At 40.4% G+C, this 24,090-nt stretch overlaps 1 protein-coding gene across 9 annotated transcripts in view; it reads left to right on the top strand.

The window, feature by feature from the left end:
- TBXAS1 (thromboxane A synthase 1) overlaps positions 1-24,090 on the top strand; it is a 229,289-nt gene that overhangs the window by 130,935 nt on the left and 74,264 nt on the right. For 8 of the 9 annotated variants that reach the window (XM_069003037.1, XM_069003042.1, XM_069003040.1 and 5 more), the window contains 3 exons: positions 4,790-4,878; positions 7,312-7,460; positions 9,433-9,563. The exons of the other annotated variant lie outside the window; for it this stretch is intronic. In XM_069003037.1, coding sequence (XP_068859138.1) covers positions 4,790-4,878; positions 7,312-7,460; positions 9,433-9,563 — 369 coding nt within the window. The remainder of the gene's footprint in view (positions 1-4,789; positions 4,879-7,311; positions 7,461-9,432; positions 9,564-24,090) is intronic. 9 annotated transcript variants of the gene reach the window in all.

Below are 24,090 nucleotides of genomic sequence, written 5' to 3'. Positions count from 1 at the left end.
GCAATCACTTCAGATGAAAGATGCACTGAGGGACAGAGAGCTCAGCGTAGGTTCCTGATGTCTCCATTTCAGAAACACAAGAAAGGACAGTTTCAGGGCTAGCAAGAGTGAGAAGTGAGAAGCCCCTTTGGCCTGGCTGCTGGAGGACAAGACCCAAGACAGAGATAATGTGTGTAGCTAAGATTTAACCTGCAGTGCTCCACAGAGGCACCTGCGGCTGTGGGCAGAGGCGAGCTTTGCCCTTGTCACTTCAAAGAAGCGGCATAATGTCACTGAGGAGTTCACTGAGCTTGAGGAATTTCCCTGTAGTTTGGCAGATATCTCCAACAGTCAGCCAGCAAATGATGAAGAGTTGATTCCAGAAATTTTGAATTTTTCAAAGTTAAAGGAAATGAACTAAGGTTATAGAAGAGGTTATAGAGTTGTTGGATAGCAAATATAGTGATTTCTGTGTGTCTACAGAGAGTTGTTTTTGTAACGTTTTCCAACAGTTTCTGACATCTTCTCCAGCTTTCTCTCTGTCTTTTCTCAATTTGTCTTTAAAAGCCATGTACTGTTTCACTGTTGCTTTTATGGATTTCTGTGTGTTGTGTGTTCTCCCTTTTTAATTTTCTTTTTCTAACAAGCATTAGTAAAGGAATCCACTCCAGCTGAAGGAGAGTTTGGCTCTGGATATCATTAAACACAAATGCTATTGTGGTGCTGAGCATAGCATAAAGCGATAGACTTGTAAGCTTGATTCTGCAGTAAGATTGGGTAGCATCCCACGTGAGATGGCACTGGAGTTGGTAGCAGATCTAATAGTAAGCTCTTTCCAGTAAGACCCCTGAATGAACCTCATAGTGCCATTGCTGTGGGAGCGCTAAGAATGAGAATTGAGAGACAGGAGGCAGGAAACCCAAGAAATGTCACTTCCAGCACTGCCACTGACTGCCTGTGGGTGGCCTGACAGAAGCTACTTAAATTCTCTGCACATGAAACAACTTTATCTGTTAAGTGGGAACAATACCAATCACTGAAAGTTGGTCCAAGATGTAATTCAGGAGGAATTGTTGAATTATAATACCTAGAGGCTCTAAGTAACAGAAACATTTCCCGGTGTTCCTGTCATGCTCCCCTCAGCTGTTATGTATTGAAACAAGCTGACATGTTAGTGATCTTGCTGTACCAATCTTGATTCTCTATTTAGTATTTCTTAATTTGTTCCTCTTCTTTTTGCTGTGGTGCCTGTGATGATCCTGCAGTTCTGGACCCCTTGTCAGACTTGATAAATAGCTTTACTCTCTTTTACAGCCAACACCAGCAGAAAACCTATTGATTTTTATTTATTCTGATGGTGCTGCAGTAGTCTTGTCATCTCATATCAGTGTGCCAGGGATCCTTTCCTCCATTAACAAACTATTTAAACAAAACAGAACACAAAAATTAAAGAAGAGAGCACAGCCTAATGTAGCATTGTCCTAAATAACCTGTGAAGTGGAGTTTGTGTTGAGGCATTTCTTTCAAACAAAGGGAGACACAAAGCAGAACTTATAATAGCATGGCAGAGCAGTGCAGAAAAATCCTCCAGTGTCACTCTCAGGCATGTAGATCTTTCATGTCCCACTAGGACATAAGATCTGACAGTCCAACCATTAAGGTTTCCTTGATTTGCTGTTAGAATGTACACATTGGTCAAAGGCATTTTGGGAGTGTCTCTGGAAATTGCTGTTGTTGGTGGACAAAGCAAGTGTGCTCACCTGAGGAAAAGCATATCACTAATGTAAAAAGTGATACGTGAAATGTGCATAATCTTGAGCCACAGGCCGATGTCTTGTTGAGTTGCTCATTGCGGTAAGTTGTGCCCAGGAATGGCAGAGCTCCACTCTCGGGTGATGGAAACAAATCCTCTCACAAAACATCTTTCTGACACTGCTCTTTTTCTGGTTTTATTCAGGGACTTGAAATCTGGAGGAGAAGCAATTCCTGTGTTAGGGATGAATTCTTTTTCCTTCTCCTTCCTTTATATTTCATAACATTTGTGGGACTAGAGGCCCAACACGACTTCTGCTTGCTGTATGTGAACAGTACAGTCTCCAGTGCATCTGTCTACAGTGAATATGATCCAGCCTTCTAGTTTTCAGTTTGGATGCTAATAATAAGGGGAGTAATAATACTGATGAATACTGAGGACCACATCTAACTAGAGGAACGTGACTCTGATGCCTTTGAACAGTGCAAACTTCCACATGCACTGTGCATACGCAGAATCAGAAGCTAATTGTTGTTATGTGCCAAATAGCATATTGGCAGGATTTATACAGCAAAGCCCCTGGCATCATGAAAACCCTAACCCCAAATGCTCTTCTTTGGCAAAAAGAAAGAAATTTGGACTCTGGGCTACTCTTGCTATTAGATAACTGTCAGATCAAATATTTACAGGGACCATATTGTTTAGATTTTTCTTGATCCTGTTACTCTCAGCCAATCTGAACACAGAGCAGCTGGGGTTTGTTTACCCACCAAGAACTGAATCTCAGGCAGGTTATGCAGGTTTTATGTTCTGACTGGCAAATGAGAATGTATGGGAAGTCACTGACACCCAAGGCAGTGTAGATCAATGTGTCTGTTTTTGTGCCACTTTCCTACGCTTGGTATAGTTCACGTCCCCTGACACTACTTTATTTTTCTTGACAATTGGACAAAGATTTTGGGGTGTTATGAGACTTGAGAATGTTTCAGTCTGTGGTCTTTGTAGTTTGCTATATTGGACTAATTTATGTCCCCCAGGGGAATAAAAACCCAAACCCAACCTAGGATTTCAGAGTCGATATACTCTGTAGCTTTCATATACAAATAATTGTTTTATTGTCATATCACGCTAACAGTAAATCAAATCCATGTCCCCCCCCCCTATTTTCCTGGTTATATTTACTAATAAAAATATCTTGTGGCTAGGAATGAATTGCAACAGTATTTCCAAAGGCTGGTGGAACGTGCAAAGTGCAGAGGTGCTGTGGGATGCCCTGGCCAGACGTACGTCCCCCTGACGTCTCTGCCAGCTGTTGAAAAGTGATAGCAACCAGCTGGCTGGTTACAGATCTAGTGATATGATGAGGAATAAAAGAGAAAATAAGGCAATAAAAGGAAAATCTGAAATGATCACCATCTGTTTCGGTAACATCATACCTGTTAAAAAATGGATTTTGATTTTGTTCTCCTTGGCTGGTTCAGTTCATTGGTGGGGCTGGACCTAGAGATTATGAAGTATTTCACCTTCATTCAATCTGTTGAATAAAAATGTATTAATTTTGTTGAACCATTTGAGAAGAAGCTTGCTGCAGGGGACCTTCTTTGGAAAACCAAAAAAGGGAAGAACCCTGCCACATAATGTGGTGTGCACCTCCCAAAAGCGTAACAGCTGCTTTTACCGAGCACTAATCTGGTATCAGAGTTGTCTTGTGAGACTGTGGCAAAGCCCAAATCGACCTGGCTTTGCAATGCAATTTCTCTCGTATAGACATGGGACCTTGAGAGCAGCTAGACACATTCTTGACTCAGACTTCTGCCTTCGGAAAACATATTGGATGCTCCCGCGTTGGCCTTTTGACTGCGTATAGTCTTGCCCATGTGTTAAGATGGCAGTGTGCCTGTGCACAAAGTGTTATGCCAGTTTCACAGAGGTAGAAGTGCCAAGCAAAATGGACTTGGCTGGGCAGGCTGCATAGCTCTGAGAGTGTGCTGTGAGGCTGCAGTAAGTCTTTTTTGATAACAAGAATGTCAGAGGAGTAGGATAAGTCTGTTCTCATGTTTGTTGACATCCGTATGCTGAAGGAGGTAGTTCAGGAAGGAAAGGCAAGCTTCTGTGTGTGCATTGCTGATGCTTGGCATAGTTGTTGAGGCAAGACTCTGGTATTAAGTTGTAGGCTGCTCTTGGTAGTCCATATGGGAAAGAGCCATAAAACGTAGTTCCTTTTGGCTCACGGCTGGAACCACATATTTGGTGTAATCAGGGAAGTGTCTGATTCCTCTCATACGTAGAAACTAAAGGGACAGAAAGAGAGACTTTATGAGGCCTTGATGTTTGCCTGTGCTATGGTTTCCACGAAGCCCTAAAGAAGAGACTATTGCACTGTTGGCTACAGCCAAGCTGTGGGTAAGTCTACCAGAGCAGCATGTGCCAGTGACTGGAAAGAACCCTTAGATGAATAATGATGCCATTTAATGGCATCACCACTTCAGAAAAGCCTTTCCTCGTATACCAATAGCAGTTTGCCCTCGGCAGCTTGTAGTGGTATCCAGGGTGGTCTTCTAGTGTACATGTTAGGTCCCTCAAACTGAGAGACAGCAGGGTAGAAGTGCCGGGTCTCTGATGCCAATGCCTTTACAGGACTTTGGAAAACATTATTCCTTCTGCCCTGGAGCATATGCAACCTAAAAGTCCATATAGAGATCATGATAAATCATTATTTGGAACAGGGAATGATTAAAAAGAGAGGGGGATATTTTTGCCTGATAGCTCTCCGTGTATGTAGCCACAGCAGGGCAAGAACCATCAGCCAGGTAAGTGACACAGCCTCTTGTATTTAGGCCCAGAGCTGCAAAGGCATCCCTGTATTGTGTAGGTTTATTTTGAGCTGAAAGTGCCAACATTTCATTTCAACTGTGCATAAGTGCCTAACAACACCTGCGGAGGCACCTGAAAGCTCTATCCCATTTATCAGATCAAAATAATTTTAAATAATTATTTTTGTTTTTTTTTTTCCTTAACATTTTATGTTTTTTCACAATTCAGTATGTTCCTTTCTAGATGACACCACTGATAAACCAGGCCTGTGACGTCCTGCTGTGTAACTTGAAAGTCTACGCAGATTCTGGCAAAGCTTTTGATATCCAGAGGTATGTTCAGCATGCCAAAAATTAGTAGCAGGTTAAAAAAAAAAAGCAGAAAAAAGTCAATAGCAGCAGTTATTCTAAATTCACACATACTGTATAAAAGATTTTTTTCCTTTCTCACTTTTAAAAGTGGAGATCATAGTTTAATAGAGGGTGTGTCTGATAAATGCCTTTTCTTCCTGGGGACAGCCATTGCATACTTGAAAAGTAATTTTAGTAAAGCATCTAATGTATTTCTGGCAGTTATTTAATGAAGTTTTAACAGCTGGAAGCACAAAGGAAGGCTGCATCAGTCCCTGTCCAGTCTGTTCTCTACAGGCTGCCAATAATGTACAAACACAAGAATTGATCTAGTATCAAATATATCTAGTCCTTCACCCTTTTGCTTTTTTTTTATATATGAGGTTTTTTTGAGCACTTAATCATTCTCATCACATTCTTCATAACCCCCTCTCACGGCACGCTATCTTTTTTTGTGAAATAATGGCATCAGTACTCCAGATGAAAATGCACCATTGATTTATAAAATGACATTTTAATATTTTCCATATTCTGCTTTCTCTCATTTGTTATGCATTTAATATCCTATTATCTTTTTTGTTGCTCTGTCATCAGAGGTCTTCACTGAGCTGCTCACAACACTGTCTAGTCCCTTCTCTGAGTAGATGCATTTCCTCTAAGACCCTGGGTAGTAATTCAAATACATCCTTTCTAATGGGCACTATTTTTGCTTCATTTTTCTTACACTTCATCTGCTGGGTCGGTCAGCACCCTCTGAGGTTCTTCATGATTTTCCCCAAACTGCAGCAGCACAAATAATATTGTTTCATCAGAAGAAATGGATATTTAGCCACAATTTATTAATCTTTTTTCAAGTACATGTGCACGTGCAAGTGTGTGTGCGCACAGAGATTGCTTTATTAAATGGCTGAAGAGATGCTATGAAACCTCAAGATACATTATACTAGCCTAGTGCTGGGATGAAAATTGACCTTTCCAGTTCTTCCAGCCTTTTCCTTTTTTTCCATTTGTCCTTTGACTGGGCTTTTAGCTATTAATCCATTATAGGGTTTCACCTCTCAAGAGACACTTTGGAAGAGACCTTTTGAAAGTATAAATGAATGATGTTGACCATCTCAGAACATGATCTTCCAGTTTTTTTTTTTTTTTACCATACTACCATTTCAGCAGGTTTGACGTATTTATAAATGTGATTTTCGTTCCACTACGGTTTCACAAAATTGCTGTGGGAGCTGGTTTTTTGGATGTAAAGACCCTAGCTGTAACCTCCTGTGACCTTAGTTGTCTTTAGCCATTTTGTGTTTTGCCAACAACTCAAGATTTAGTTTTTAAGGGTTTTTTTTTCAGTACCTTGGAGAGGTAGATATTATTGTTTTATAGGAATGCCCCCTCTTTTAATATTTTAACTTCTAATAATGCCTTTTTGTGTGTGTGTGTAAGAGTTGAAGACCAAAAGAAGTTACTTAGCTTTGCAGTATCGTTGTTATCTTTCAAATCTGCTCTGGTGTGATCAAAATGACAGCTCACAAAGATCATAGTTTAGAAATACTGATTCACATAATATATGCAGGATATAATGGGCCTGACTCCTGTTCTTCTCTTCATACATGCTCACTCAGGTTAAAACATCAGAGATTGATATTAGCCTTTTGTAAGGATCGTGGAAGTAGTCATTGCTTATTTTACCATAGATCAGAAGAATCAAATTCCAAGGATATTTTACATTCTTGGTCCACTTATCTCAAAACTTAATAGAGCTGCTAAAGCTCACTAGGAAAATAAAGATGGTAAGACAACTGGATAGATGGTCAGATGTGCAGGGAGTGATTCAGTAAATTCTGAAGTTTCTAAATCGTGGTCCACAGATCTTTTGTAGTTCTCAAAGCACTGACTGCTCCTCTGCAGAGATACAGATTTCACATAGTGTCAGTTCCTCTTGGTTTTATCCACAGGGTTACATTACAAAGGAGGCATGAAGAAGAAGAAGGAAATCCTTAAGCACCTCTTGTCTCTGAGAGTTTAGACTGGACAGGTAGTAGGTGTGGTTTTTGCAGTTTAAAATGACAAAGGAGTGATCTCATTTATTAGGATGCATACTAAGAAAATGCTCATGAATCTCTGATGTGTTGCATTTGATTTCTGGATAATAACAAATTTAATTGTTTTTAATAAATTTTTAGTGGATTGATTGAGCTATATGAAAATATGTCGCATTGTAGGTGTAGAGAAGGTGATCATTATCAAGCATCAGCATTTTTCAGAACGATGGAAACATCTCTTGTTGGCAAAGCTCAAATCTAAAACCAAAAGGAAACTCAGTGGCAAAAACTAATGCTATGTGATGTTCGTAGAAGCAAGATAGTAATGGATATGTGATTTGTAGATAATTATTTATCATTCTTCAATTAAATGCAGGTGTTACAACTGCTTTACCTTGGATGTTGTTGGTAGCGTAGCTTTTGGTACTGAGGTGGATTCTCAGAAGAATCCTGATGACCCTTTTGTTAAGAATTGCAGAACATTCTTCGAAATGTCTTTGTTTAAGCCTCTTCTCATTCTAATCCGTGAGTATATTCCACATTTGTCTGCTTTCTTGTCGTAATTTCCTAAAAGTCATTCTCAAATTGCAAAACATGCTGAAGCCAGAGCAGAAAGTTTTGTAGCTGACGTCATTTCAGAGGTGTTCAGAATGCAACCTACAGGCCAATTCTACCCTTGAGAGTTCCATCATATCCTCTACACGTCTTGTCACCATTAATGAAACTTACTCCAGAAACTGAGAGTCCAGGAACACAATGCTCCAGGTTCATCTGAGAGGAAAGTTTCTGGGTCCTGCCATTTCTACAATACTTGTTTTAATACACTTCTCACTAAAACAGAGTAACTGCCCTTCGGAACTTAAGTGTAAAGTTTCTGTGCACTTGGTTTGCTTAGTAGAGACTGAAATCCCATCCATTAGCAACCCACTAAAGAAAAGAGGTGGAAAAGCATAAAGAGACTGTGTAAGTACTCCCAATTCTTTTTTGAACAGCACGCACAGCCTGGTTGATGGCTCTAAAGGATAAAGATCACAAGTGTCATGAAGAGAATGCATTTATTTTAGATGAATAAATAGGCAATGCACGAGTGGAGTATAAAGCTACGTAGTTCTAGGGCACACAAGCTAAGGCTTTGTGGTGGTGATGGTCTTGTTACTTCAAGGGCAGTAAGAATCACATCTGAGGAAGTCACAGCATAATCAAGGCTTTTGAGGTTTTATCATCTTGTTATCTAGACCTGCACACAGTAATATCAGGTGGCAAAGTTTCCTGTGCCCATCTGATCCTGCTGGCATTACAGATTGCACCTGTACTCACAGTGCATCAACTGTTTCCTTCTGGAGTTGTGTATCCAAATTGCCCTGGGGTTAACGTTAACCTGATTGCAAAATGTGATTTGTGACCAACTTCTTAATGGGGCAGAAATGTGCCCCTATACATCTAAGAACATGTCCTTCATTAGAGAAAGTTTCTGTAGTGTTTGGAGTTGGATTCCTTGATTCATCTCTTTCTGCTCGCTCATTAATGTGGCGAGAATTCCCACAATGTATGTACTCTGTTGGCAGAACAAGGTTTTTCCAATGATTAATTTGTTAGTCTTAAGTTGTTCATAAGTTAATGAGGGGTTTATTTAGGATGTAAGACTTCACTCAGGCTCCTAGGTCGTGACTATAAAAGTCATGGACTGGAGACCATCCTTGTGATAACGTCCCACTTCCAGACTCTGTGGCCTATTTAGAGAAGCAAAATAAACAGAATCATAGAATAGTCTGTGCTGGAAGAGACCTTTAAAAGTCATCTAGTCCAATCCCTGCGATAAGCAGGGATGTCTTCAACGAGGTCAATTTGCTCAGAGCCCCGTCCATCCTGACCTTGAATGTTTCTGGGGAGGGGGCATCCACCACCTCTATGGGCAACCTGTACCAATGTTTTACAAGCTTCATTGTACAAAACGTCTTCCTTATATCTAATCTGAATTGGCCCTCTTTTAGTTTAAACCCCACAGCCTTTGTCCTACTGCAAGAAGCCCTGCTAAAGAGCCCCATCCTTCTTATAGGTCCCTAATACTGGAGAACTGTAAACAAGAATGGAAACTGCACTGTTTCATGGGTTGGTGCCATAAGCTGCTAGGGCAGTTCAAGATCCCCCACCTTCCCTATATAATTGTCTGAGTAGGCAGGGGAAACAATGCTCCCCTTTGTTGTGGTGGCTCCATGACATCAAAAAGCTGAACCAAAATCCCGAAGCATTGTGGAAACAAGCTTGGAAGGCATCTGTCTGGCAAGAGAGTCCTGGCCAGCAGGACATTTCTAAAAGGAAATCCTTTTTTCTTCCACCCCCATAGGCTGGTAAAGGGAGAGGAAAAGAAGAAAAATCGGTTTTCATAAAAGGAACACATCCCACTTGATAAGTTTTACAATATTAAGGAAGAGTGGGGCGGACTATTTTATGCCTTCAGAGTCTGATTCAACGTTTTCTACTTTAAAATCTCTTACAGTTTCTTTCCCATTCATAATGATCCCATTGCTACGCATTTTTCCCAACAAGAAACAAAAGGAACTGAATGGATTTTTTATCCAAACGATAAAAAATGCAATTGTCTACAGACACCAGCAAGATGCAGCTGAGGTAAGGCTATTTCTGTGATAAATATACGGATAAGTAAATATTCTGAGGAAAAACTGGAAGTGGCATAAGCCTCAGTTTCATTCCAGTATTGCTTCTCTTGGAGTAAGGATGCAGAAAAGTTACATCTGGGATGACTTTTCAGCTTAGTTTCTAGACCCAGAAGGAAGGATTCAGCCTGTGGAATTTTTTTCACATCTTAAAGTCAGGTGTCATGTCTGCACTACTTTTGTTTAAGGACCAGGGGAAAAGGAGCCCTCACTGAGTGTTTCAACTCAGTCATTCCCTAAAAGCTGAGGCGGGTATTATATAGTCCTGTGACAGTTTCTGCTGCTTTGGAACATGGAAAGAACCTGAACATCTGGTTAGAGCAGTCACTTGATGTTGAGATGGCTAAATTGAAAGGTAGGAAATACCACCTGAAGTATGCAAACAAATGGCTACCCATGGTTAGCAAATCATTTGTTACTTCTTTAGTTTGGACATAAGGCACTCTGAGGGGGTTTTTTGTGTTTGTTTTTAATCACTCTTGTGTTATGAAGTATGTGAAGGCACATACATTTTTATGAAAGTCTCTATTTTTGGTATACGAAGCATTTGGAACGTAGGCCTCTGCTTTGGTTCTGTGATACAGAAGTTCTTCTTTTGTCCAAAAAGACAAGCATGAAAGGAAATGAAATCCTAAGATCTTTTTAAATTTAATTTTATTTTTCCTTTCTTTTCCTTTCTTTTCATTAAGTTTAATTTTATTTCATTCCTTGACTTCTCATTTCATTCCTTTCATGAAATGAAATCCCAAGATTTCATTTTATTTCATTTTGTTATATTTCATATAATTTCATTTTTTAATTTCAGTTTTTTAATTTCATTTCATTTCATTCTTTGATTTGGCATTTCATTTCCTTTCACGATATGAAAACTCATTTTGTGAAAGGAAAGGAAATGAAATCTGGAGATTTCATCTAATTCCGTTTTGTTACGTTTCTTTTAATTTCCTTTCATTCCATTTCATTTCACTTCATTTCAATTCATTCCATTAAATTTAATTGACTTTTCATTTCATTTTCATTTATGACATGAAATCCCAAGATTTCATTTAATTTCATTGTTTCATTTAATTTCTTTTCACTTTTTTATTTTGTTTTTTCTTTTAAATTTCATTTAATTTCCCTTTATTCCATGATGTTTAATTTCATTTAATTTTATTATTTGATTTTTCATTTCATTTCCTTTCATGAAATGTAAGTTCATTTCATGAAAGGAAATGAAATCTTGAGATTTTGTTTAATTTCATTTCTTTAGGTTTCCTTTCATTTTTCTTCATTTTTATTTCATTTTTTTTCATTTCACTTAATTTCCTTTTATTGCACAAAGTTTCATTTCATTTCTTCTCATGAAGGAATATGGATGTGTAGTGAGAAACAAAGAATATCGGTGAGAATTCTATTTTTAAGGTAACTGAGACAAAGTTTTGCATAACAATTGACATGAAACACACAACATACACACGAAGGAAGCTGTTAATATTGAAGTGTAAGAGATGTTTCTTACCACTCTGAGATGAAGAGTAATGCTGATGGAGTTAACAGCACAGGTGAGAATGGATCCTCCCTACTTACTCTCAGAGCCTCGCCCCACGGCTGCCACTTTTCAGGATAAAATGGATTTTAGTTTACTCTACATTACTTCCAGGACACATTTAAAAATAAAATCTACATTTGAAGATATCACTGCTCTTTGACTTTTTCTGCAGTGATATCTCACTTCTCCATTTGTTGCCGTTTATCACTACATGCTGCTTGTTGTTCCTTCAGCCCACCTTCATCAGTCTTTGTTTTTCTTTACATCAAAAGATGGTAAGCACCACTGACTGGCCAAAACAACTCGTGATTCATAAACATGGTTCCTGGCCCAGGCTGAGTGCTGCAGGAAGATCTTCTGACAGTGATGATGTGTATAAACTGCTTGCAGGCACCTCATTTCTACTGCACAGGTCCAGTGTGAACTTTTAATGGCATACAGATGTGGCTTTGATTTTTAAATCAAAGATTTATGCCAAAGGGGGCTGCATGGAAAGTCTATTCTGTGGATCAATTATCAAAGGATAAAAGGGACAACAAAACAACCTAATGTGGATTAAAAGTGTTTGCTGTATTAACCATTACTAATAAAATGCAATGTGTTTCTGTGGCAGTAGCACTGAGGGGATCGATCATGGGCTTCTTCACTGTGCTAGAGCTGGTCACTCCCTTAAACAGGGGACAGCACAAAGAAAAGCAAGATTGTAGTGACAAGATCAGGAGGCAGAAATCTCTGCATAATGCAGCCTGTTTGCAGGTTACAGTGGTTGATGGACCAGAGGCTTAAGGTTCTGTTGGAAGGGATATTGGAGGTGCTGTAAGAGATAACACATGGCAGTAGCTGCCCAGCACCAGGACAACGTGGAGGAAAGTGCAAGGTCCATGTTTGCCTTAGCAGTGTATGCACAGCTCCATGACTGCCTGTGGACCCGTCTGCTCCTGGACTTTTGCCTAGATTGCAAAACTGGTGTATGGGAACTATTTCAGGTGCTGGGATTTAGACACTTAGGGCCAAATTTCTGAGGGCAAATTAAGTCCCCTTTGCAGTTCAGTGTCATTGTTGTTCAAAAGTGACTGGAAAGTTTGGAGCTTTCTTTTTTCCCCTTTTCACTGCCTGTCTTGTTACATACTCTTAGAATTTTAACTGTTTTAGGTTGGTGGTACATGAGTCTTGTTACAAATATAGGCAACTAGTATTTCCTGGACACATAAAAATGGTGTGTGAAGCAGAACAAAATGCAATTTTTTTCAATTTAACACAGAAATTAAATCTGTAAAGATTAGGTACCCCAGATAGCTGTGCATGTGAAGGAGAATTATGTCCTCTGTCCTAGGTCTCAAATGATGAAATGTACCCACTGAAACCAGTTGGAGTTTTGGCACTGAATTTTAATAAGGCCAAGATATAACTAGCAGTCACTGGTTCTTTGTGCTAATAATGAGAGCTATAAGCAAAGTCTTATGGTCTCCCTGAGGTGCATTAGGCCAATGGGTATTCCTTAGTTTGCCACATTCCTAGATGTTACATTGTGTGCATCTTTTACTCCCCATTGATTTTATCACCATTAAAAATGCTTTTGGGTTCTTTTCTTGAGGGGAGGGGGTGGGGAGGATAAAAAAAGCCTTTGGAACAAACTGTAAAACAATGAAAAGCTCCACGACAGTGATTCAGCTGAAGCTTGTCTTCCTCTCATCTGCAGCTAATGTGAACAAAGAATAAAGAAAGGCCAAAAAACAATGTGACAAGCAAAGTCAGCCTGTTATCATCCCTGTTCTATCAGTAAATGAAACAATGCTTCTGAATGCCTAAAGATAATCCCATGGGTAGATAGTAATTTTACAGCCAGGTTTACATCTAATAATACGCTTGCAGCTTATATGAGATCTGTGATGTCACTTTCTCTCATTCCATCGGTTAGTGGTGCAGATGTCATTTTAATTATATATTATCTTTCTGTGGTCACTTGAATAATTTTAGTCCTGGATATTCCACTCATTTGGCTTATGTAAAAAAACATTTAATGGTTGTACTTTGGAAATTTTAATATATTACATTTATTCATAGATTCAAATTATTGTAAAAGGCTTTTCCCACTATTTACAGAAGAGCAAATTTACCCTGCTCAGAAGAAACAGCACAAATTTAATGCACCACTTAACATCTACTTTAAAGACTCCAGCAAGATTTAAGTGTTCAAATACTTTATCCTGATTATCTGCCCAGGTTTAAATTTTTCCCTGAGGCAAAATGCTTCCAAAGACAGGGCAGATAGACTAGTTGTTTACTTCAATAAATGATACTTTGATAGATTTTCATTTAATAATCTGATATGCAAATCTTTTTCATGTTAAAGCTATTTTTATATCATGTTATAGCTCAGTTCTTAAGCTACTAGTTTCTTTTAAATTATGATGTCTAGATGAAGGAGTCTTTTATAGTGCTCAAAACTAAGACTCCTTTCTAAAACTGTGTTGAAACTAAGCCTGCTGTCAGCAGATTAAAGTCCAGAGTTTCATTTGTAATCCATAGTAATAACAACAATTGTAATGTAACAATTTAAGGCTATTGTAAAATACTGTTTTTGGAAAACCACCACAGATCTGTGGGAGAATCCACTATTGAAAATACACATCCTTTAACAAGGAGAATTGAAGAATTCATAGAGGCTTCAACACATTCTTCTGACATTGTCTGATTTTTCCAGTCATACTATCTGCTGTGAATGCATAATTCAAGGTCACACATCCATGCCAGGCTGGTAGTGATCTGATGATGTTTCTGATGACCATCAGCTGCTTCCTGGTGGTTTCAAGTCAATTTGGAATGAGAGGGTGGCAAAGCACAGGCAAGTATCACCAGAACTATTCATTGGCATTTCAGTTTGCAGTTCAGTCAATCTGGCTGCAGACCTATGGACTACTTGAGTGCTTTTAATGCAAATGCAGACCAGGCAGAAAGAACAACAGGAGAAGAGTGTGAAGGCTGTGCTGCTGTGAGCCACGCTTTCCATTGAGCCCCATGGTGTAAAGCCACACAGAAATTGTACAGCGTTGGCAGTCCTGGTAATGATCTGGCCCCCTTTTAATTGGTGTGGCTTTGGGATGCTCTGTAGTCTACTGTGCCCAGGTATAGATCAAAAGAGGCTGTCCTCTGATCAAGTTGCAACCCCCTCCAGTTTTCCCTGCTTGCCATCCTGGCCAGTCTTTTCCCTGATCACCGGTAGCTACAGTCAGTGGCTCTGCTTCTCCCAGGCTGCCTGTACACCTGGGCAGGCATGAGACATTCCTGGTGAGTGGAAGTCCTTTGCTTTATCAGCATCAGCCATGGGAGCCTAAAAAGGTCAGAAAACTGAATTTTGACTAACTCTGAAACTAAGGTATTTGAATACTTGCAAGGGCGAGGGGTGGGGGGGGGGGGGGGGGGGGGGTGGACTTCTCATGCTCTAGGGACTAGCAACAGAAATGTGTGATAAAGAAGGGGTATCTTTTAATATCTTTCTGGGAAATTATGGCCAGGTTAGAACTTTAATCTCTGGAACACTGATTCCCAGGGAAAAACATGCAATGATCTCCCCTAAGGGGAAGAGGGACATGTGTGTGTGTACCTGCATTCTGGAGGATAAGCGACAGTCTGAAAACCTAATTACTGTGACACTCTCTTCTTTTCTCTTCCTTCCCCAGTAGTTCCCTGGAGTCCTTCCTTTTCATGAACTAATGAACTATTTTATTCAAGAGCTGCTTGAAATGAGTTGAGCAGAGGTAATCCTCCTGAAAAAGTCTGATCCTCTCCTTGTCAAGGGAAAACTATACAATTACAAAGAAAACTTAGTTAAAAATTTGCTAAATACTATGTACATTCCAGGAGCTATGTGTGTGTTTGAACTGTGTAAATGCAGTACAGATGTTAAAAAGTAAATATTTTTCTACGGAAACAGCAGATGGGAGGATTAGACACCTAATAGTGTGCAGTATTCTTATCTTTGTAGAAAACCAGGCAAAATTTGTTTCTGTTAAGAAGGTGGTGTCCATTTAAGGTTACACACTATATGGCAATATTAAATAATCTATTTTTATTGATTAAAATAAGTCAGTAAAACTGAAAAACTAAAACTAAAAAAAGGAGCAGTCTGATCCTTTTGTTTTTCTAAGTCTGTTGGAGGAATGCTGTGATTCTGTTCTGCTGTGCTGTTCTCACAATTTGATCATCCCATTACCCGCTGCCTTTGTCAGGTGGAAATGTGGACTTTCCAGAAAGGTAAATGTGTGTCTTAAAGATACAGAGGAAATTTGGGCTAAATATGGAGATGAACACAACTCTCAAACCTCAATTCCTGCTGCTTTTAGCAGAATGGTATAATTGCTCTAGAATATGTTAAAAACCTTTTGAACATTAAATCTGGTATCTGTGCTTGGGCAGCACACAGTGACGAAAAGAATGAGGAGCATTATATTAAAAAGCATTTTAGTTATTCACCTTCTTCTAAAAGTCAAGCCATTTGCTTGTGGTTTAAATTGTGTTCCTTCCTTCCCCCATTTGAAATTTTTTTTTTTAATTATTTATTTAATTTATTTTTCTTAAAGATGTAATGAGTTTTATAACTTTCTCAGGATTTCTGAACTGGGTATTTAAACATAACAAAGCTACAAAACCTTGAATGGAATTGAACTTGAAATCCCTATTACTTTTGGGCACCAGCTGAACTTTCTTGCTCACCCCATTGTTGTCTTTCCAAGGAGGAACTGCAGACTTACCAAATGTGATCTTTGGGTTTCAGGCCTGGGCTGAAGTATCTGGCTGAGGTTCTTTCATCATGAAATGCAGCTCTGCAGTCTCTCTGCTCAAAAGAGAGCAAGGACAGAATAAGTAACAAGAGTGGTGTCTTTCTTGCCTCCCCAAGGCGTGCAGGAAGAGTTTTGCATTACTGCTGCATCTGTCCCAGTTCTACAGCTCAGAACACCTTTGAGCCCAGGGCTTTATGAGCACTATGGCCACAAGAAGTTAGCAAATGTCTGCTTGGTTACCTGCTGCCAGCAAGCACGTGGCAGGTCTGCTTGCTATTGCTCACCCTTTGCTCTTATGCACCATTTTACTGTTTCCTTGGTTATGGCTCAGAGTGCTTCATGGACTCTAGACAAGGAATAGGCAGATGGTATCATGTATGCTTTATCTGCCCCACTCCAGCAAACCCTGCAGCAACCCTAACAACATAATCTGGCATCTGTGATTCTCTCCACTCACTTTTGGTCTTTCTCAACCACTGCAGTGTATCTCTGTTTTTTCTTCTGGAGGTGACAGGAGTGATGTCTCTATCTCATATTTCACAGATCCCACCTCAGCTACACTCTGGAATTTGAAGTGCCATCATGCACATGAGCCATCTCCATGACTTCTTGGAGCCCTGCTCGCATAGAATCACAGAATTATTTAGATTATAAAAGGCTTTTAAGATCATTAAGTCCAACCATTAACCCAGCATTGTCAAGTCCACTCCTAAACCATGTCCACCAAGTGCCACATCTACATGACTTTTACATACCTCCAGGGTTAGTAATTGAGCCCCTTCCCTGGGCAGCCTGTTCCAACAACTGACCACCCTTATGGTGAAGAAATTTTTCCTAATATCAAATCAAAACCTCCTTTGGCACAACTTGAGGCCATTTCCTCCTGTCATATTACTTGTGAAAAAAAGACCAACCCCCACTTGACTCCAACCTCCTTTCAGGTGGTTGTCGGGAGTGATAATGTTCCCCCAGCCTCCTTTTCTCCAGGCTAAACAACTCCAGCTCCCTCAGCTGCTCCTCATCAGACTAGTGCTCCAGACCTTCCCCAGCTCTACTGCCCTTCTCTGAACATGCTCCAGCCCCTTCAAGTCATTCCTGAGGGGCCCAGAACTGAACACAGCACTCAAGGTGTGGCTTCAGCAGTGCCAAGTACTGTGATAACCATGCTTTAGTTTGCAAAGAACATAGACTTGTACTAAAGGACAGATACTAAATTGAAGCACCAGCATGTTCATGCTGATTAGTCTGGTTAAGTCTTTGCATACCCACAGTTGCCAAGAATGATCTTGCAGATAGTACCAGGAAAATGTGAGTATCCATGCAGGAAAAGCTAACTTCACTTTCTAAGAGATGTGTGGTGGAGCTCATTCAGAGGGCCTTCAAAAAAATTTTAGGTTTGCCCTTTCTGGGCAAAACAGGAGAGGTTCAGATACTCCCTGTAGCAGCATCAATCAGCAGGAAGTCACTAAGCCAACAGGATGCCTTCAGAGTTAAAAGGAGGAAGGACTTAAATGCTTCTGTCAATAAGTTTTGGCATGTATTTTCCTCCTGTTTTCACCAGCCGGTGTGGGAAGTGAAAATGGACATTTGGCTTTGCCAATGTACAGCATATGAGAAACATCTTTTATTGGAGAAGGTGGGATCTTTAGTGCTGAAAAAAAGCTTTTTTATCTAGACTGAAAATAAATAAACCCACATGCTCAGTTGTTGGTAATGTCAAGGTTTTTAGTGACTTTTAAAAATTGTGTTTGCATGGTAAAATCAATCTCTTAAAATACTGTTTACCGAAAATCCAGGTCAAAAGATAGCTTAAGGACTCTTCAAATAATGTTTGCAGTAAAACTTATCTGAAAAACTGAAAGAGGAAAGAATTGAAAGGCAGACCTGCCGTTTTCAAAGAAGCTACTCCCATCACTGAAAGAGAGATGAAAAGTCCTCTTATTTTTATTTTTTTCCTTCTTCTGGGTGCTGGTTGTTGTGGCTATATCCTGTTTCTCCTCTTCTTGATGCTGAAGGGCGTGAAGTGGTCAGAGCTCTATTTTATGTGTCTATTAAAATAAGGTGACCAAGAGCTCATTGTGCTTTGAAGGTGGGATCCAGAGAAAACTGGCCTTTGTTGCTGAGTTTTGTGGTGGCTTGACCAGCACAGGCAAAAAAACAGCAGATGAGAAAGCAAAAAAAATTAGGTGGTTGCTCCTTATAAGGGCCTGGGTCTCTTGCTTCTCCTCTGCAATGTAGACCTCGCCCACCTCATCATGAATTTTTTGCTTTACTCTCCTTTATGATCACAAAGGGACCCTGTGCTTGCTGTGCAGAGTGAGGTTCAAACATTGAAAATCCTGTTTATGCCTGTGGTAATTCCCTGTAGGCAATAACGTCAGTGCTGGCCACTTGTCCCAGCCTGATCCTGTGCTAGTAATGAGTATTCGCAGCATGCATTTCAGTGTCTGATTAAATCTTTCTGAAAGGCCATCTGTTTGAGGAGGATGTGGCATTGGCTTTAATACTTTTTATACCTAGTACTCAATGCTGCTCTTTCATGACCTTAGACATAAAGTTTGCCCCCTTGGTTAGTTAGCAACTTTCCTGATACTCTTATCAGAAAAAATAATTGAATCAGGGCTGTTGCAACCTGGTGGGTCACTGTATATATTTGGGGAAATGTGCATGCTCAAGCCACAGAAATTTCACTTACCCAATGAGACTTTGTTGTGTCCAGGGCTGAGAAAAAGGTCTCTGTTTTCTGGACAGGGAGTAAAGCACATCCAGCTGCCTTTCTTTTATAGTACTCAGACTTGAATCTGATGTGGTCATATATCTGTTGATACATGCCAAATCAGTAAGTAATCTGGCCTTTCTGCTGCATGCTTTCAACTGTGCAAAATAGCCAGCTTAAGCAGTGTTAAATCTGTCTTTCGGGGTCATCTTCCTATAGGCTTGGAAACACAGTTTCCCTTTGTGATTCTGTTGGCATAAAGCAAATCTTGCCCAGCCTATCTTTTCCCACTTCCTGCCATTTGTTTTCCTTCATGGTATGGTCTCAGTAGTCAGCTCTTCAGCTGAAAGGGAAAATTGTTACCCTGAGGTTGTGCACATTCCCTTTCTTTTGTAGTTTGTCTCCCTTACTGTTCTTCATCTCTTCTTTACGTTACCCTTTCAGTGTGCTCCCCAAAAGTTTCTCAGAAGATGCTGCTTGAGGTCACTGAAAGCCCTTTCTTTTCCTGCTTCATCTGTGATCTGGGTGTGGGGTTTTCAAACCAGCAAGCAAAAGGAATCTTGTATTGAATTAAATAATCTGGAGATTAACTTTCTGCACAGCAGAGTCTTTAATGCCAAGGTGGGATATAAGATCTAATCTTTGTTTACATAGTCTTTTTTTTGTTTTGTTTTTTCATACTCTTCATCTAAATCTGCAAGGGGCCTATTGACTGGGACCAGGAATTTCATGTATTAATTTCCCCTTGCTGTTTAGACCAATAGCATGTTTGGGCACTTTCCCACTACAAACAGGCTTTCTTCTGACATGTGTAACTAGAGCATATCATCTAAATTCTCAATATAGGAAAAAAAAAAAATCACGGATTTACTGACCTCATTGCAGCAACAGAGCTTTCCCCTTCTCTGTCAATTTTAACAATTTCAGTTTTGTCTTTCCCATTTCATCCTTTCTTTTTTTTTTCCTTCTGTCTGTTGTTGGTTCACCATTCTTCCTTACTGAGTCACTTCCAGAACCAGAAGGGGAGTTGCAGCACTTGTGGTATTAGAGGGTGATCTTTGAATTTGTCTCTTCGTCTTTCTGTGTCTCTGTTTGCCTACAGTGACCTCTCTCAGCCCCAAGCAACTGCCTCCTTTTTGCAATACAGTGTGACCTTTTCTGAAACAGTTATGAAAAAGCTGTTCCATGGTATTTCATTCTTGTTCAACCATCTTGTCCATCTTTTGGTGTGTTTTGATCTCTGGAGGTTTTTTTCTTGATCTGTCTCAGCTGTTACCGTCTACTTTGCACTCCTTTGATATTTCTCCCTTTTCTCTTGTGTCTACTTACCTTAGCAGATCCATACTCCTACTTATAAGAGGCACTGACAGTCCATCTTGCCAGCAGGAGAACCGTTTAAGTGGCCAGCATTTGGATGCCAAGTGCCTGAAGTTGCTTTTCTTTTTAACGTGATGACGAGTCAGTCTGACCGTCTCCGTGCACAAAGGCAACCAGCTTTGTTTGCTGGGGCAATTCTCTTCTTGCCACCGTGTCCAGGCTGCCCCAGGGGCTGCCTGTCTCCACCTGCCCTTCCCTCCCCCCAGCCTTCTGGAGCCAGCAGAGCCGGAGGCTTTCGCTAGACCCTGTGTCTGGATTTTGAGGAGAATTTAACATTCGCGTTCCTTATTATGGAAAACGACAGCTTGTCTGTCACGGGTAACCTCGAGGAGAGGCTTGCCGAAATGTGCCCTCGATGTCAGCCGGCTACAAGGCAGGAATCTCTGCATAGTGTTTTCTGTCTGCCTTTTGTTAAGAGCAGCCTGAACGACGGTGGTGATTCCCTCCCGAAAATCCACCTAGAAAATCCTGCATCCGTGGCAGTCAATGCTGCCTTGCCCTGGCTTCACAGCCTGTGAGTGTTCAGGGCTTTCTCTTCTTCCTTCACAGCAGCTACCCTTCATTTTTCCCTCCCGCTGGGATAAGCAAGCTATATCTAAGGGAGACAGAGACTAAAGGGGAGCTGAGCACCTCCTTTCTCTCTTCAACAGAAATTTACACTTTTTAATAATGTAATCTCAATTAAAAACATACCAATTAAAATGGGCTTTTTAGTAGCTCTCTGGGGAGAGGGAGCTATAATTCACATTAAAATGTAAAGCTTCAGAAGCAGGGAGAGCTAGGTGCATTGCAAGTGCCCGAATATTCAGTGATTTTAATTACAGTGGAAACTTGATAAATTGCTTTGTGCCACAATCCATTATTAACAGCTTAATGAATATCACTGCTGCCTCTTTTAAACTGCTCCACGGTGAAAATGATTGTCAGTATTTCAGTTGTGAACTCTGACTTTTTGGTGTGCCTGTATATTTGCCCCTTAAAGAGAGAAGGTTGGTGAAAGTCTTCAGGCTTGGCTTTGGGTCTGGGTGGGTTCTGCTGGCTGCAGCATCCTGGGAAAGAGAGACAGGTCGTAAGATGGGGCTTTGGTGTTTCACCGCTGTTGGGACTGGCCAGGGTTTAAATCTGCAGCTTGCCGTTTAGAAGCAATGTCTTTGAGCATGCAAAGAGCCAAAGAGGGATCAGCAGATCATGAGGCTGCCTTTACATGTGCTGTTTCTCTGCATAATGCACATCAGGTACAGAGGACTGCTTGGGGTGTCTGCTCAGGGTTAAAGGGAAGCAACAGTGTCAGCCCATGGTCAAGCATGCTGCTGCTGAGCTTATTTTGGAGTGAGCAAGGTGCCAGTTGGTTTGAATTTTCCAGGTTTTAGACAGAAAAAAAGCTGGTTTGAGGCATGGAATTAGGCAAGTCCTTTTGGAATGCTGAAATGTGACCGGTGATTGTGCTCAGCTTTGAACAGAGATAAAACAGTTATTTTTTTTTTGACAGTTATTATGTCTGTAATTGTGCCCATGCTACGATGCTAATGTTAAACATATTTATATGTGTATTTGTAGTGAAATGATACCTTCCCCCCACTTTTCAAAGCAGCTTAATGTTTCAAGGACAAAGGTTATTTTTAGGAATGATACTATTTTAGATGCTAACAGCAGGTATAGGAGGCTCATACTTGTGTCCCATTGAAGTGTTAAATCATGGGATTTTAAATAGCCATGGTCTGGCTTCCATGCAATTTATTATTTATTGTGGGTGTTCTGTTTTCACTTGATCATGTGGTCAGACCAGAGGGTTACAATCCCAAAATGGGGTTACTGCCAGCTGTTGACAGGATCTTGACAAGATCTGAGTGAGATGCAGGATAGATCTCAGGACAGAAATGACTGGGAACTGCTCTTTTAATTCAGAGAAGTCACAAGTGCCTGTATGGGATAAATGTGATTTTTCTGAGTATCTTGGGGGCTTGCTGTTATGATTCTAATTATGTTTTTCTGTAAAACAACAAAAATGTATTCACTTTCACCGTCTCAGAAATGCTGACATTACTCATGATGATGTTAACTTGCACCCTGCCAATTACACAGAACTCTTCTGGATCATTATATCGATAATTATTTTTTATTTTTATTTTTTATTTTTTTTCTTGTGGAAATTCTTCTGTTGACAGAGTAGTAATGATGCCTGTAAGTTTCTTAAGTATTGCTCAGTCAGGGATATGTAAGATGTGGGAGATGTCCTCATAATTTTGGGGAGAAAGACAGCTTGTGTTTGGCGTGCTGGTAATGTTTCTGTAGTTGTATTTTTTAAATTTTTTTTAGTTTTACTTTAGGAAGCATTCCAGGCTGTCATTTTTCATGCATCCCTGTACTGGCAGAGGACAAAGTGGCAGGCAGTATATAAAATGTCATCTAATTTTTCTTTTGTTCTTTAATTCACACACACGTGCTTCTTCTGTGTGTTTATCAGTGCGCACAAAATGCCTATATTTGCAAGATAATAGCTGTGTAAATATTAGAAAGTCATATTGAAACTCCGTGAAGGAAAGGAGAGCAGGGGGAGAATCCTTCCTGCTACTGAGGAGCCATCTATTGGATAAAACCCATAACTGAACCGAGCATCCATGAAGCTGTGGAGGATAACACAGTTTGTTATTGGTCACTGGTTAGCTGAAAATAATCCTTTCCTTCCCAGTGCTTTCTCCCACTGTGTTAGAAACCTGTATCCCTTCACGCACACAAGTCATGGGAGTCATATATAGATGTGATTTATGTACTTTAGGTAAAAGCCAGTTTAATATAGCTGAAAATCCGGGATAAATCCTAATGTAGGGTGCAGGTGTGATCATGAATGGATAAGCCGGCAGTAGGATTGCCTACGAGCAGTTGCTTGAAGAAGTGATAAAGACAATTCCCCCCCCCCCCCCGTATTGTTACTAGAGAATAAAAATAACATTAACTGTACTTTTTTTTTTTAGCAGTACGTGCCATTTATGTCAGTCTGAAAACCATGATTAGTTTAGTTAAAAAAAATGGTTTTGTAGTTTCCTGAAATTAATTAAGGGCATCACAAAACCAAATAATGAGCTGTTCCTTCCCTCAAAACATATGCAATCTATATGTTGTGTGATGCAGAAAGAAAGGATCTTGAACAAACCCTGGGGAGAGATGAGGGAGAGCAGGATGTGAGCAGTAAATTCCCTGAATGGCCCCAAAACATCCTGATGGCTCTTCAAAGTGAGTGGTGGGGCTTTGCAAGAATGTTAAAAGGAGCATATGGGGCAGGAAGAACAAAGAGTAAGAAAGAAATAATGAGATTCATGTGCATTTTCTTGAGTGTCAGACAACTGCTAAACCAAGAAATTATTATTAATCAGGAATTAAATATAAGCAAATAAAATTGTAATCTGTGGCAAGTAGAAAGGAACAGAGGACTGCCTGCAACCGTAGCCTTTAGTCAGCAGTTTGAGTCAGCAGAGGGTCAAGCTTCTGGGTGTCAGACACTTAGCCTAAAACACTCCCTTCCTGCATCCTCCCTTCCTCGTGCAAATAACAGAGGGGAGGAGTGCCAGAGGGTTTAGTGGGAGGCCAGATGAGCTTTGGGAGAGGATGCATGCATACAGTGTGAAGTAGGGTGGACAGCTTGCTGCTGGTTTGGGGTTGGGTGCCTGTTCCACATGCTGGCATGCATGGCAGTGCCTCGACCAAGCTGTTCTTTCCCCTCATCACTCTGTTATTTCTTGCCTTGTGTTTCCACACTGTGTATTCTGACAATCTCACTCCTCCCCCTTCAAGCAGCAAGACACATGTGGGGCAGGAGAAGCTCAGCTACCGCACACACAAATCCAGTATTTATTGTTTGCACTGTGATAATGCCAGGACTCATTATCAGAGTGGTGTTATCCTAAATGTTTTGCAAATACAGAATGAGGAGGTTGCTGTCCACTGGTATTTGCTGCCCATGTCTCTTGCTCACCACGATGCAGAGACTGGGAAAGCTGGATGGGACTCCGTAGCCACTGAATTTTGGGCTGCTTTCTGAGCCTTCCCCATGTGTGCACGTGATGGAGGGAGCTGTGCT

This window comes from Aphelocoma coerulescens, chromosome 1A (assembly GCF_041296385.1).
Source record: "Aphelocoma coerulescens isolate FSJ_1873_10779 chromosome 1A, UR_Acoe_1.0, whole genome shotgun sequence".
NCBI classification, from domain to species: Eukaryota; Metazoa; Chordata; class Aves; order Passeriformes; family Corvidae; genus Aphelocoma; species Aphelocoma coerulescens.
The sequence above is the reverse complement of the archived record's forward strand: the minus strand, read 5'-3'. Positions and strand labels throughout refer to the sequence as shown.